The following is a 15,701-nucleotide window of genomic DNA, read 5'->3' as shown; positions in this document are numbered from 1 at the left end:
GATGGCAAGAAGAGGTGTAGAAATGGACTGACCAATACACAGGGGAGGTGTGGTGTATACATCCTGGCATGGGCACCTCCTACCAGTCCAGCCACCCAGCTCTCAGCCGATCACTCCAAGTAAATCCTTGAATGAGCATGAAACTGGGGATAGAAGGCAGAGAGAATACTTGCAGTTCTCCAAGTAAAACTAAGATGCACTAGCATGGCTAGGATGGCAGAACCCTGCCCAATGTAAATACCACACAAGCCAGGGAGAAGACATGATATAATTTTTTCTATTTTTATTGCTGATCCCAGCCCTTCTTTGTTCTCCTTTATTTCCCTGCACCCACCCCTGAAGTCAGAGAAGAGAGGAAGAGGGTTTATGAATAGATGGACTTTGTGAGTAGCACCCAAGGGTTGGCCACTGTTCCCTCTCTCCTTGCCCCCAACACTGCTGATGGGAGGAGAATGGGAGCTGCTGAGGGACTGCTCACACTCACTTTAGAGACCAAAATAGTCTGTGTGGGAAAAAAAAAAAAAAAGACCTTTGTCTTCCTCACAATTCTGTTTTCAGCACCTGAAAGTGTTCACTTACTCAAGCTTGCAAATGCAGCTTTTTTTACATGCATATCCATATGGGAAAAGCAATGGGAAAAATTAAGAAGGTTTTAGAGGTTACTGCTGTCAGGCAGCAAAAGTGGGTCAGATCTGAGGAATTTGCCTGGCCTCCATTTCTGAACATATGAAGAGCTATTTGCTTATGGTCCTACCACCTGAATAATCTTTACTGGACCTTTTTATCCTCCCATAAGCATCCAGGAAGGGGATAAAATCTACTAAGTAAACTATTTCAAATACAATGACTGTAAAGAAATACTAATGAGGAGCTCCTTCTTTTGTCTTTCAGCTCACAACTCCGAATTTCCCTGTAGTGGTCAAGCTGGGACATGCTCATGCTGGAATGGGGAAGGTAAGTAAAAGAAAAATGCGTATAGCTCAGGAAACAGATAAATATGTGGCACAGCCTTCCTGTGGTCATACACAGTGTGTGGCCAGATGGTGAAGGGGTTAAACCTCCCCACAGCCTATCTGGGTTGCACTGGCTGTTCCTGTGGGAGAAAAGGCCTTTTTCTGCTGTCACGCACTTGGAGACAGGCAATGGTATTGGTTTGGGATGCGGGAAGGGGGGCTGTGAAGACTGGGGGAAAAGCTGGCTGGGCTGAAGTCATTAAGCTCCTCTTTTATATATTTTCTCCTCTCCTGAAAATGGTTATGTTGTTTATTCAAGCACCTGTAATGTGCAGCTACACCCCATAGCTCTCACAATGAGGAGTAGAGGCACTGGTCTTTTTGAGCGCATTATGATGACCTTATTCAATAAAACAGGAGCTCTTCAGTTATTTTTTTCCTCCTTGCAAGGAAGAACAAGACCTTACAAAGCTGAGTGGCTGGTTGCCTGCCAAGGAATCCTGAAAAACAGTTCACTCCCCAGAAGGACCTGTTTGTTTTTCCCAGGCTCTCCGGGATCTTTTTTCCCCCTCCATGAATTAGCAGCCCCTGTTTCTTGGGGTGACTGGGCTCCCCTTTCAGTGAGGCATTGCCAGCACTTTTCCTGCTGCCCTTTACCCTCCTCTTTCTTGCATATACGTTTTCAAAAATGCATCTCCTATCTGTCTAAAACTTGATTTGTTCAGAAGTAGGAAATTCTGATGTATCATCTCTGAATCTAAATGGGTAGTACATGAACTGCATAACTGATACCACTGTCACAGTGCTTCCCTAGAGCAGACAGACCTTCTCCCAGCCTCACACTTTGCCTGAAAATTATATATAGGAACACCAAACTTAAATTTGGTACAGGTTGTTTGCTTGCACTCTAGAAACAGAAGTCCTTTCTGGCTTCCTGGATTGCACATGGAAGCTCTCATAATCTTTCTTGCTTTGGTTGCAATATTCCCCTGTCTGGATGGTAGCTGCCAGAGAGGAAGTGGTCTCAGATACCTGGGCCAGTGGTTTTCAGCATCAAAGAACAAAAATTTAAATATGCAGGAAATGTTTGTTAAAATATTGGTGCTCCGTATGTTAAACAGGCAGAGGTGTCACTGAATTAGAGTACACACGGACAGCCTAGAGCTGCTTGTAGGGCAAGCCACTGAATGCGTCCCCATGAAGGATTTCATTAGCAAAATCCAACCAGGACAAACCAGGAGAAAGAAACCTCTCCCTGAGGAAAGGTTTCAAGTTCCTTGAGACCCCGGGCAGGGGTATCTTAGTCCAACTGCAATCCTGGACCTCTCTTACTGCTCTGCAATTTCATCTGTAACATAAGGGAGGGCTTCATGTGCCTCTCTTGTGCACAACGGACCCTTGGTGGCTTCAGAAATGAGGGCAGAATCAGAAGAAAGTACCCAAACCTTAAGAGTATTTCCACAAAACTCTCAGCAGAATATTTACTTATTGTTTTCTGCACCAGACACCAGATCTTCTTCCACCTCTCATTTTCTCTCCCATTTTATTCTTTTATGATGTTGATTTTTGTTGTCACAAGTTATAGGGGAAGAGGGTTTCTATTCAAACTCCAGGCACAATTGTATGCTGTGGTACAAGGGGTTACATAGGAAGTTGTTCCAGATGAAGATAGGCTGACAGCCAGAATCTTAGAAGAAAGAGTTGATCTGAGACCAAGTTTACCTTAATCCGTTATGAAATTAGGGACTACTAGCAAAGTTTGTATGTGGATTTGGGCACAGAGTTTCAACACTGCTCTGTTCAGTAGATGGGGAAGGTACAGGAAGGAAGGGCTGTTGACCTTATGGTTTTAGTTTGGGCCCTTCTCCAGCCACAGGCAGCCTGAAGGAAAGTTGAGACTGATTAAATTAGTCCTCTTGAAGTCCCACTGCATTTCATTGCATAGAGCAAAAAGACAAGAGAGAAAGTGAAAATAAAACAAAGAACAAGTCAGTTAGTTTAAAAGACAAGTAACAGGAATTTGTTTAATGTTGTTTGTAAGACAATAGGGTTCAAGCCCAGATGAGGCTGACAGAAAGAAACCACAGAAAATGTCAGGAGAAATACAGATAAGCAGAACTATGGGCATACTAGAAAAGTAACACCTCTAGGTAAAAAGAATCAAACCTCCAATTAAGTAATTCAGAAGAGAAAAGTTTCCAGGACACCTAATGGTGGTTTTAACCATCAGAATGTAAAAGCATTAATCAGTGATGATAAGGAGATTACAGGGAACTAAAGGATTTCTTTGCATTGTTCTTCAGAAGTAGAGATGATAGCAGGAAATAGCAAGTGTTTAGCTGTAAAATATACGTAATATGAAAGAGAGAAGTTTGCTTTTGGTTTAGATGACTGTAAGAAAGTAAATTTTAATAAAACACCTGCACCGGGTCATGTTTTGTATAAAAGTAGTGGCTGAAAAAACAAAGGATAAAATAACCAACGTATTAGCCAAAGTACACATGTGGGTATTAAAAATAGTACTTACTGCAACAAACGATGCCAAGCTAGCAAGCCACATACTTGTACCTGTAATATGTGCTTCAAAGGATGTGAGCATTCAGATTACAATCGCGTTACCAGCAGAAATTGTCAAGGAAGTATTTACATTTTACTTGTTATTAATGATAAAATCACATGTAATGGGAGGCACCAAGACTTAGAAGAATGAGCAAAGATGGGAAGTCCATTCTTTATTTGTACTGGGGCAGTGGCCAGGAGCCAGAAAAACTCCGGACACAGAAAAGGCCTCTTCCCCAAAAAGCTCCACCATTGACTTGCAGGGACGTTTGTGTCATTTTACACTTCTGCAGTTTCTCTGTGTTACAGACCAGAGGGATTATAACGCTTACCTGATACTTATTGCTAATTCATGCTCATAAGGCTTTTGGCACTATAAGAAATGATGAGTGTTTATTATTTTGCAATAATGGCTAGAAAGAGTATAATTATAATAGTAAGACTTTCATTTTCACATATCCTTTGTTTTCACATGTTCACAAAATTCCCTCACTATATTTTTTAACCAGAAGGCTACATAGAGAATTCTCAAAGCTAAAATGAAAAATAACTATGTTAAGACTTGTAAGAAACAGGCTCTATTGACTGTCTTTGGCTTGGAAGAGGAACAGTTAGTATTAAAGATCAGAATGAAAAAGGGTGGCAGTATAAAATTAGTGATAGAAGTGCTCTTGCCAAATGATGCAGGCATGTAAGGTGCGGGTGAAGATGAAGAAAACAAATTTGCAATAAAAGGTATATTTTGAAATTTCCATTGAGAAACACAGAAAGAACGGCTTCCCTGTTGACTTGAATACAGACACTAGGAATAGCCCTCACCCACAGAGACAAAGGGGTCCCAGACAATCTTCTCATCTACAAACAGGACATACACCCCTCAAGCCCCACCCATGACCATCGTTATTCCCCTTCCAAAATTGGAAGTCGCACTATATCCCACTGACACTGGATCATAACAAGTGCTCTGCGTGCTGCTGGTCCAATACAGTATCGACAATATACAAATACAGTATCTGCAAAAATGTTGTTTAGGCAAAGGTTTACAATGGAGTTAGCAGAGAAGGACCTTTCTCACGTTGTATTTAAGTTGCTCAGGCTCATGAGGCCAACAGTACTCAAGGACTCTTCCAGGGAAACCATGGATGAACACTGAGAGGACATGTCCTTCCCTGCACAGAACTGAACTATTGTTCACCCAGCAGTATGTAAAGTTCAAGGCATTTTTAAGCATTGTGCAGTTTGAGTTTACCTACTCCGGATGTGGTTGGGGGGGGTCTCTGTTGAATAGGAGGAGCACTACAGTGAGAAAGGAGTAACACTTCTTCCTGACTCCTGATCTCATAATGCCAGAGCCCACAGAAAAGAATAAAGCTCTCAGGGTGTCAACATCTGCCATTTGTGTGCTAACATGAACCTAAAGTACCCTAGGAACAGAGCCCAGCACTGCAAATTCACTCAAAGAGCCTCCTCACCTCTTCCTGATCAGATCATGAGAAGGAAACAACTGCCAGATCTGCAAAAAGAGGAAAAACAGTACCTGTTCATGTGGCTTTATATATATTTATAAGAATTTAATAAATACATATATTTTGCTACTCTTACTTTATTTTTACACCACTCTAATTAGGCTAGTTTAAGAGTCACCTCCTGTCCCCTCCTACCCCATAATTATGAAAACGCCTCCCCAGTACAAATCCTGGCTCAGATGAATTTATTACATTGTAGAAGAAAAACTTGTTCATAATAATGTGGTCAGAGTTATTTTCTCTCTTACTGGATGGGAAAGACTTCTCTTCTTTTTTTTTTTTTCTTTTTTTTTTTGTTGGTATAAATATAGCACAAACTAAACAGAGCCACTCTGTAATGTAAAAATACTGCAAGCTTTTTATCAGGAAGGACAGCTCGTCACCTTGTCTCTCTCGGGACTGGAAATAGAATGTTCCAAAAGTGAGAGCTTTGAAAATCCAGTGTGCTAAAGAGGAAAGGAAGGGGAAAGGGCTGCCTCAGTTTGTCAAGGAACAAATATTTTCTTTTACAGAGAACAAATAATTACTTGACATGTAACATTCACAACAGAGCAGCCCAATCGCTGCATTCCCACTGACTCATGAGCAAGGAGGTACCACCCATCTTGAAAATAGCAAAAGCATCCCTATTTCTTCCACATCAGTCTGGAACCTTTTGCTAGAGGCAGAAAATGGTGACTGATCTTGGTGACCAAAGCTGCCAAGACTTGGGGTTGAGAGCAGCTCTTTGTTAGCAAGTCAGTATGGATTATAAGGCTTAATGCATTAAAGTCAGTGTAACATCTGGAGAACTTCAATGTGAGGATAATAAAGAAATGCAGACTTTGTTGCATCTTTATTATTTTGAGGTGGGTCAAAGTTCAGCCTAAACTGATTGTGTGTTGGTTGGATCAGGTATTTTCTGAGAAGGGGAGTATAATTTGGAGTAGAGGGAAGGAGAGACTCAGGAAACACTTTGTGCAGAGCCATTCCTGAAGACCTGCTGTCCAAAAACGGTAAAGTCACTACAGAAAGGCTAAACACAGGTCAAGATGGACAAAAAATCAGAAGCTTTGTGTGGCCACACCAGTTCCTCTGGAGGAAAACACTCAGATATTTTCACAAGCCTACCAAGATTCAGTTCAACACCACGTTGCCAAGCCTGGTCCTGGTTCAGCCTTGGACACTTACCTTCCAGCTGAACCTGCCTCTAACCCCAATTTGGACACAGAAACTGCTTCTGCAAACCATCTCCAACATGGTGTGAGGCAGATTTCACTCTGGATGACACTCAGAGAGGCAAGGCTAGGGCAGCCCTAGCAAACAACTATAATTATGCCACTTTGGCTGACTGACTATTTTTTCATATGGCCACGTAAACAATGAAAGCAAAAGGGGACTGTGAGGCAACACCTTGCAGTGTTTAGGCTATAGACGAGAGGAATGCTGTAGCCTGGGACCCTGGTGTCTAGGAACGTCTGGGATATATGAGAGGCAGTAGATTCGGGAACTATGAGACAGGGGAAGCAGAAATTTCTTCCCAGGTCCCCCACTGCAGGAACCTAGGCTCAGACTGCCTGGGAAATACGCACAGCAGGGTTTTAACAATGCCAGGATCCACCCTCCAAAATCCTGTCTTGCAGGAAGGCCTCAAAAGAAGGTCCAGAGCAGGGATGGGACAGAAATGTTTCTTCCAGACCTATTCCTTGGACTGCTCTCCAGCCGAGCAGCAAGATCAGTGCCTCTTGGGAAGACTGAGGATGGAAACAGGCACCAGTTTCAGGTCATGTAGTATCAGCCTCTGAGTTGCCATCACAGGGCAAAGGGACAGTCACATCTGTGTGAGCATGTCCCCAGAGATCCAGCCAGCCTCTCTTCTTCAGGGCAGCAACAAGAAGCATGCTAGGGCATGGCTGGTGCCTGGGTTAGAGAAGAGAGCCAGAAGGGAAGCAGGGACTTTCCTGGGGAGCTTTCTTCCTCAGAAAAGGCATTTGTCAACACACTGGCCCAAACTCTTCACAACAGGTCACTAAAACGCTACAGCAAACAGCAGCTGATGGCTCCAGAATGAGTCTATTGCTGCTCAAACAGCCAGCACAGCTAAGCAAACAGGCTGCCAGGGCAGGGGCTGTGTTTGCACTCGCTGTTTGCACTCCTCTACGCAGCTAATGGGATATCGCATTTATCCTACGAAGGATGCAAAAAGAAAAAAAAAAAGAGAGAGAAAGAGAGAAATGGCTTCCTGTTGATCTCTTTCCAACTTCTTTTCTCAGTTTCATGCATTGGCCAACCTGCCATTTTAGAAGATAGATTTATCCTTTATTAGGTAAATTGTTAACTGTTTGCTCTAGAATTATTTTGAATAGTTCTTTCTTAAATAATGCCCTCTGGCGTCACACTACCTCCACTCTGGCTTTGGTTATCATCTCTAGGGTTTTTTCTCCTATTAGGAGAATGGATATTTTATTGACATGTAAAAGGGTTACAAGGCAGGAGGAAGTGAATTATACAAAACTTAAAAGTAGAAAGCTAATAAAATGGTGGACTTGATAGATAAGGCAGGAAAATAAATCTAATTTGACTGTAACTTGAGTGCTTCCTGTTTATGAAGTAAAACTGTACCCTGGACTAAACTAGCGTTAACCCAGGACACGGCTGTTATTTTGTCAAATTTGGCCAGCTTTAAGAATTAACAAACGGTGGCTCAGATTTCAGCTTTGGTGTGGTGATTATTTTGATGCCTGGTGGGAAATAAGGTCATGATCTCCTAAAAGGAGACCTCTGTGAGGTGCTTTCTCTGAAAAGTCCACAGGAAGGGCTCTGGCATGGGCCAGGGAAGATGGCAGAGCTGTTTCCTGAGGTGTAGCTCTGTGGGAGTCATCTTCTTTGGCTTTCATTTCTTACTCTGTGTCCTCATTGAGTTTTCCCCTCTTTAACTATTTATCCAGCCAAAAATCCTCAGGTCCATTACAGAAAACACTTAAAGGTGTTAAAAACACTTGAGAGAATGCCTCTCTGCCCAGAGAGGGAAGGGTGATGGAGAGGAGGAAGAAATGGACCCTTCCTTTTCAAAAATACAGCATGCTGTATTTTTGAGGAAAAATGCCATTTAATGAGACAAGCATACAGCTCCTTTCTAGCAATAACAATATGGTCTAATTCCATTCCAGAGAGGAAGCAGCATCCCTTCCTCTGCCTCTAGGACAAATGTTCCTGTGCTGGGAATGCAAGCGTTTCAACCGGGGCCCAAAGACATCTGTTGCACAAGCACGGCACTTTGTTTCAGATCCCACAAATGTCCTTGTTCCAAGCAGGTCATCATATAATGGCTTTTGTCTTTTCCCATTGCCAAAAGGGTCTGGGAGAATATGTCATAACACCGTGCGTCACCTGCCTATGCTGTCCCTCCTGCAATCATCTCATCTGGGTGGGACTATGCCACTTGATGTCATTCAGCCCAGTGCTGCTTTTATCAGTCCAACAAAAATAGTGAGTCCCAACGCAGCAAAACGCCCGTGGGATTTTGTGAGCCGTACCCAGTCTGGGGGCTGCCCCCCTGTGAGGTACTCCCCTCTCCCACTCCCCTGACACCTTGAGGGCTTTCCTACCACCTCACCCTGCCCTGCTGTGCCAGGAGCAGCCGGCACTGCACGCAATCCCACTCAGACGTAGAGGAGAACAATACAGCCCAGAGTAAGGCTGCTTCTCCTGGATGAAGTGCAACGGTTGCCTTTACATTTCCCCTTTGTGTTTGTTATTTCCCTTTTTTTTTTCCACCCTCCCACCACAGACTACTATCGTCTTCCTCTGCTCCTTTTTCTCAGCAGTCCCTGAATAGTGAGAGCACAACCCTCACCAGAGCAAAAGCGAGAAGGATTAGGGGTATTTGGCATTCAGCAAAAGGAGAAGCAAAGATCAGGCCTTTTTTCTTCTTAATTCAGGCATAAATGGTCATGGGTCAAAGTAGTTGCACTTTTCACCTTCCCCACAACCTGTCCAGTTCTCAAGAGCATTTCTGTACCAGGATGTGGTACAAATGATCTTTGGCTTTTGTTAAGACTGGCACTTACAGAACACCATCTAAACAGAATACAACAGGTCAGAAACAAGCTTGTCCTCTGTTCTCTAGTGAAGATGGCTCCTGCCCTCTCATGGTTGAAGGCAGATATGTAAAGCCATTTGTTTGTTCTTTGCAAAGAAACACCAAATACCATTGCACGCGTTTCCTTCAGCTGGCTCCACACAGTCTGGCATCACCTTCCTTTAACACACACATTGACGCAACTGGGAAACTCTTCTGGGGCAGAGACCGACCAGTTGTCACGAGCAAGTAGACACTTAGCACAGTGGGGCTGCAATCCCCAATTGTGGTCTCAAAGTGTTACCGAAGTACAATATGTAAAGAAAGTCACTCACTTGCTCACCCTTTTCACATAGTGTTGGCCTTTTTTCTGCCAACTAACCCACCCTTCCTGCATTCGTCCTGCTTTAAGGAACAAGAATTGCACATGTTTCTCTGATGTGCCAAGCAGGTTTTTGCCAATAGACTAAAGGCTGGGGCTGATAGCATGAGTGAGGTGAAGTTGTCCACTATTGTTCTTCCACTGTTTAGGTCCTTCTTTCTTCTTTTTTTTTTTTTTTTTTTTTTTTTGATAAGACACAGAGCATTTCCCATGACTGAATACAAACCTGTGAAAAGTCAGTTTCTCAGAAAACCTCCAGCTCTCCATTGCCCTCTCATTTCCAAGTGCGATTCAAGTCTGACAGCCAACCAGCTGTCCCACACACGCGCCCATGGCATCATGCTCACACAAATCTCTCCGAGAATCACAGGCTCCCCCAGAGACATTCTTTTCCTTCAGAGTTTGCTTCAAGCCAGGAGACGCACTGCCCCTCAAGAAAGTCTGAAGGGGGGTAAAGTGAAATGCCAGAGAACTGAAGCCTAGAGGTGGCAGACAACCAGCTCTCTTGTTGATTTCCTGGCATTGGTTTCTATTTCCTGACTACCCAAAATACTCTCTTTTCATCCATCCCAACATGGGAAATAGCAGTTCCAATGTTTGAATGCAGTAATGCCCCTTAAGAGATCAAATATTTTTTGGAAGCATCGTAAAAGCAAAGAGCATTAGCAAGAACCATCTGGGCAAAGGTCTAGCTGTCTCCTTGGTGCCAGGTTTGCCAGCACTTGTGCATGAAGAAGGAGAAAAGCATCGATCTGCTCTGGGCTGGGTTGGTCTGGGGAATTTTTCTCTTTAAATCATTCAATCCTTGCTCTGTCCTCAGCTCTGTCTGTGTGGTTTTTAAGACATTGTGCTATTCAGGTGCAGAGGTGACTTCTCCTCACAAAGTATTCCTTTTCTTTTTGCTCTTGTCACTTTTCACTGGATTTTGGCAATCAAGGTCAAAGTTGAGAACCAGCACGACTTCCGGGACATGGCCAGCATAGTAGCCATGGCAAAAACCTACGCCACCACCGAGCCATTCATTGACTCCAAGTACGACATCCGAATCCAGAAAATCGGCAGCAACTACAAGGCTTACATGTGAGTGTGTGGCTATGCCAGAGTGAGACGGGGGGGAGACAGTGCTGTGGATGTGATTCAATCAGTGTCTGCTCTGGGCAGGAGTAGGAAGCTGACTTAGTTTCCTTGAAGAATAGCCCTGCTGTTCTCCTCCCACCTCTGAACCCAGACCTCTCACGCACCGATCATCTCCTCCATTACTCACCATCAGCTCATTGTTTCTGGAAGGTAAATCTCTCTACCTGTTTCTGAGATGCAGTTAGTTCCCACTATAACAACTGTGTTCTGCTATCACCTATCACCTCTCCCTCCTGTTGTCAAAGGGCTCATCTTTCCCCGCAAAATCCTCCAGCTCCCAGTACCCTCTAGTGGGAACCAAACCCACCCTCTTTCCACTTGAGGGAGACAATAAAAAAGATTGAGCCAGTGCAACTCACGGCGTTCTACAGTGTCCAACCCACAGCAACACCCTGTCCTCTCCCCAGCTGGAGATCACGGCAGCACAATCACTCGAGGACACAAGGAGCACACAGCATCAGGTACAAACAGCCTCACCCTAGTCAGTGTGCAGGGTTTCCACAGGCATTTTGCCTGCGTGCTCCTTGAAGTGTACAAAGGAGGGAAAGGAGAAGGAGAGACACTTCTGTGCCCCAAAGCTCCTCCCTGCCCCATGGGGCAGTGAGGAAGGTGGCATGAAGACAACCCTCAACACCGATATGTTTAAAAATACTAAGAAGTGTTCAGCCAAACTTCAGTAGTCGTCAAGCTCAATTAAAGATGTAACCACATGAGTCAGTAAGACACCTGTTTCTTCTTAATGCAAACCAGTAGCTGAGAAAAGCCAAATAGCACAGCTTCTCCAGAAGCTCCTTATCCAGCCACAAAATTCTGGACAAGTAGACAGCTCCAGCAGTACATTCTTCAGGTCACCAGATAAATTTAATTTTACCTAACAAACACCCACTACACTGTGAGTTTTGAGTGCATGTTTACAAACCCCCAGGCCATAGTTCTGGCAAAACATAGTTAAATAAGATAATCAAATGTAATGATCACATATTTTTTCAGCTATAGCTGTCTAAAATTCCCAGTTGGATTCCTAGCACAGAGGTATTTAAGTAAACTAGATAATGACTGAGTCACATTCTTCATGGGAAGGACTTGTGGGACACTCAGCTACTTCACATGAACTTAATGAGAGGAAAATTTTTGTAAATCTCATCAGGTCAACAATAGCACAGTTGCCTAATATTACATTAACATCTCAGGGAGTCTAGCTCAAATTGACCAAAGGAAGGAAGGTTTAAAATATCAATTAAAATTCCCTATTCCTGCCAACCTACCCAGCCTTGGCTCCAGAGCCCGCTCCCAGCCTGCCTCTAAGTGAAACAAAGGCCCAGATAGCCTGACCATATCCTCCCTCTGTTTATTATTCGCACTCACCACGCACTCATCCAGACAAGGATCAGAAATAATACCAGATGACTGAGGAAAGAAAGCAGTCACACTAAGAGCTAATCCCACTTGGGAATATAGCTGCACAAACAATCGTTTGCTAAATTAAAAATGTTTTCAAATTAAAACAGCCATGAATGGGAAACACCTTAATGAGAAATGAAGCTTATTAGCAAAGAAAGCAAACAGCAAAATTCACCCAGCAATTTGATAACCCAGAAGGCTGACTTATATTGAGAGAGCCATTTATGAATGTGAGCTTGGGAAAGCAGTATAGCCAGAGGCTGCTCCTTCTGTCCAAGCATCAGACAGAATAAAAGGTTATTTCTATGGTATAAATAAGTCTCTATTATGTCCAAGGACAGAGGTAAAAGCACCCAAAATATCAGAGCTCTCACTGGTGTCTCAAATAGAAGACTCAAAATCATTAGTCATGCTAGTAAATCTCAGCCTTAAAGGCAATTACAGCATCTGCAGTAGTGTCATACTAAATGAACTGCTTTGATCCGTGAGCCATGGAATCTACCCAGTATTTTTATACCTTCACCCACACATATAGACTTTAAAAGCCCCCTTCCTTCTGAGAAAAGATTGTGTACTGAAATTCTCCAGAATATGTTTACTTTGCACCAAGCATCTGCCAGAGGGAGGATGCTGCAGGGTGACTCATGCATTCCTCCCTGCCCCAGATGTTCAATGCACTTCCTTCCAGCTCATGACCCAAGGCTTGAGTTCAGTTTCCCATTGACTTCAGTGCAGTGACTCCAGATTTACACTACTAACAAACACCTACTTAGCCCATGCCTTGGGCCAGTCTCAAAACAGCTGATAAGCAGCATGTGATGCATGTCTAAAATTCCACCAAATGTATTTGACTGACATTGTAATACTGGTGAAGAGAAAACATGAATACTGTTCATGTAGCAGTGGAAATTTGGGCAGAAATGATACTTCCACCCTTACCCCAACTAGGGGTAAACAGAGGGATCATTTCCAGTTAAGACTTGTGAAATGCTATTCACTTTGAATGAAGCCAGCAGTTGCTGACTTTCAAGGGTGGAATATTCCTTGCCACCAGCTCTTAGTAAGAGGGCAATATCCTTTCCTTTTTCGTTTCATAAGCACAACTTCTGATTTCTTCACATCAAATGCAGTTCAATATTCTTCGCAGGGGCTACAACTTCAACTGTGTCTAAACTAGAGCACTTTGATTTTGAGGCATGCCTGAGAGAAATGGGGTTTGAGGCAGAGTATCTTAGCGAAAGATCTTTGTCTTCAGTCTCCTTTTCTATCTCAGATTGAATACAAAAAGGGAAAGAAAAAATAAGAAGAATTTGGTGGCACACTGGACACCTGCTCAGACATGCTTGGAAGGGAGTGATCTTGACTGAAACTGTGGAGTAGGAACTGGTTGACGTCCAGAGGGCCTTAAATGAAGTTTTTCTGTTCAAAAACAGGCAAGTTCCCTAACAGGAAAGTTAGGGATACAGCTGAGATAAATATTTTATATGTTATGCCCAATATTGTCTGGAGACGGATAGGCATAAACAAGTCAAACCAATCAGCCCAACGGCCAGAGCAGAGTTCTTATTTTGGGAGCTTTCCCACATAAAATTTCCTTGCAAAACTGTGTAGCTGTGGTTTGGTTTTCTTAGGAATGACAAAGCTGCTTACAGTCAGTATGCCAGGTACATTTTCTAAACAGTGATATCTAATCATCTTGTCACTAATCAGACTCCAGGAGTTCTCATCACTACTAATGGGATTTTGGATGCCATCTGCCACTGCAGGGCAATTTTCTGAACCTAAAAATTAATAAAGAATGGTTCTTCCCATTGCGGAACTGAAAAACATAATTCCAAGAACCCATGTCAAAAGAAAAAGAGAGGCTGAGAGCTGAACATTGACCTTACAGGCCATCAAAGGGCTTGTAACAATCAAAGCTTGAGAAGGAATCCATACCTTTGCTTAGAAAGTAGGGCAGGAAGATCAATGTTGGGTGAAGGGAACAAAGGACAAGAGCTAACTATATGGAAACAGTTATTCAACACAAGAATCGTGTTCCTTTGGCCCCCTTCCCACTCCTTTAAATATGAGCTACAAAGACCATTTAAATTTCACAGTAATTATACATGCCACTTCAGAGGAGAAATGGAAAAAGGATATGAGGCTGTCACTCACCAGAGTAAAGGGGAACCTTAGGTAGTCAACTATAATGATCCAGGTTTACAGTCTAGCAGGACATCAGTATTACCACTGCTCCACATAGTTTTGCAAGTTCAGTCTCTTTTCCACATTATGTTGAAAAGGTGAGAGAACTGGCACAGAGGGTTCCCACAACCTCATGTTGAAGTGCTGGATCACACCTCATTCTTACCTCCTAAATCTCTACCTAAATCTCCTTCAACATAGACATGCTCCCTGGATGTATCCTGCCAGCTTACTAACTTGTCCTAGCTTGTACACTATGCCAGGGTTATCTGCACAGTGTTTTCACAGCAGGGTGTCCAAGGTCTGATCGGTGACTAAGGTCAAGAAAAGGAAATTTTTTATGAAACCCAGGATTTGCCAGCAACAGTACCTTTTCTGGAAATTAACCATCAGTTGCAGCTAATGATACTCCAACCATTTTACAATTACAAATTCTCCAAATCCAGATACAGTGAGTCACAGACAGATCAATGAAAAGTCAGTGAAAAGAGGGTATAATAATATTTTCTATGACACCAGTACAACTGAAGTAAAAGTTAGGGAGACCTACAATGTCATAGCTGACATTAGTGAAGCTGCCTAGGCAGATATTTACCTGTACAGTTGCTCCTCCATGGATGGAGGATGTAGAACACAAGGGTGATTATCCCTAAGATCTTCTACAGATATTCAGCTCTCCTGAGACTGATATATAAAGAATGAAAGTACTCATAGAGCTTGATGTGTGCTCAAGATTCCTTGGTTTCCTGTCTAACTTCTCATTCAGTCTTTCATGCATCTGAACAACATGTCCTGTATAGACTGTTGTTGAGGCAGGATTTGTAAAGGCTTCTGTGAGGAAGAACCTAGCCTCATCCCTTCCTGTACAAGCACAGAGTCAAGAATGAGGACTACAGTATGAGGGAGGATGGGGAAGGAGTGTATTTTCATGTTCAGGTTGTGTTTTTGGTTTGTTTTCCTAGGAGGACGTCCATCTCTGGAAACTGGAAGGCAAACACAGGTTCCGCAATGCTAGAGCAGATTGCAATGACAGAGAGGTAAGGAAGAGGTTTTTAAGACAGTAATAGCTATTCTTGGGTTAGAAAGGAGGAATTGTATTTCAGACTTTGGTTAATTGAGAGAACTGGTAAGTGAGGTCTCTGGGGAGGCTGGATAAAAGAGTTTAAAAGACCAAGTGTTTCCTTAAAAAAATACTAAGGGCACAAAGGCAAACTGTCCTATTTTGGAGAACAGGCTGAAAGTACAGCTAGAGACCAACATTGCTAAATCATTAGATCTTTAGTGAATGTAGCCACAGGAAACAAGACCAGCATACTAGGGTCAAGCACACGAGCACAAACATGTAGCGATAAAATCAGAAAAGTCACAGCAAAAAACAAGAAGCAACAAGAAGTTATTCTAAGTACATTACTAATGAGAGGCAGTGTTTTTCTTCTGCTCAACAGAGGGAAAAATCTGTCAGATGAAGTGTTGAAAGCACTTTTTTGCATTAGTCT

The 15,701-nt window shown here is 43.0% G+C and overlaps 1 protein-coding gene across 1 annotated transcript in view; it reads left to right on the top strand.

Annotated features, from left to right (window-relative positions):
- Window positions 1-897: 897 nt before the first annotated feature.
- Window positions 898-15,701, top strand: part of LOC104522490 (synapsin-3) — a gene marked incomplete at its 3' end in the record, with an annotated part of 30,096 nt that continues 15,292 nt past the window's right edge. The window contains exons 1-3 of the mRNA XM_029084200.1: window positions 898-954; window positions 10,418-10,560; window positions 15,168-15,242. Coding sequence (XP_028940033.1) covers window positions 946-954; window positions 10,418-10,560; window positions 15,168-15,242 — 227 coding nt within the window. The remainder of the gene's footprint in view (window positions 955-10,417; window positions 10,561-15,167; window positions 15,243-15,701) is intronic.

Source organism: Antrostomus carolinensis, unplaced genomic scaffold, assembly GCF_000700745.2.
Source record: "Antrostomus carolinensis isolate BGI_N321 unplaced genomic scaffold, ASM70074v2 scaffold17170, whole genome shotgun sequence".
Lineage (NCBI taxonomy): Eukaryota > Metazoa > Chordata > Aves > Caprimulgiformes > Caprimulgidae > Antrostomus > Antrostomus carolinensis.
The sequence above is the reverse complement of the archived record's forward strand: the minus strand, read 5'-3'. Positions and strand labels throughout refer to the sequence as shown.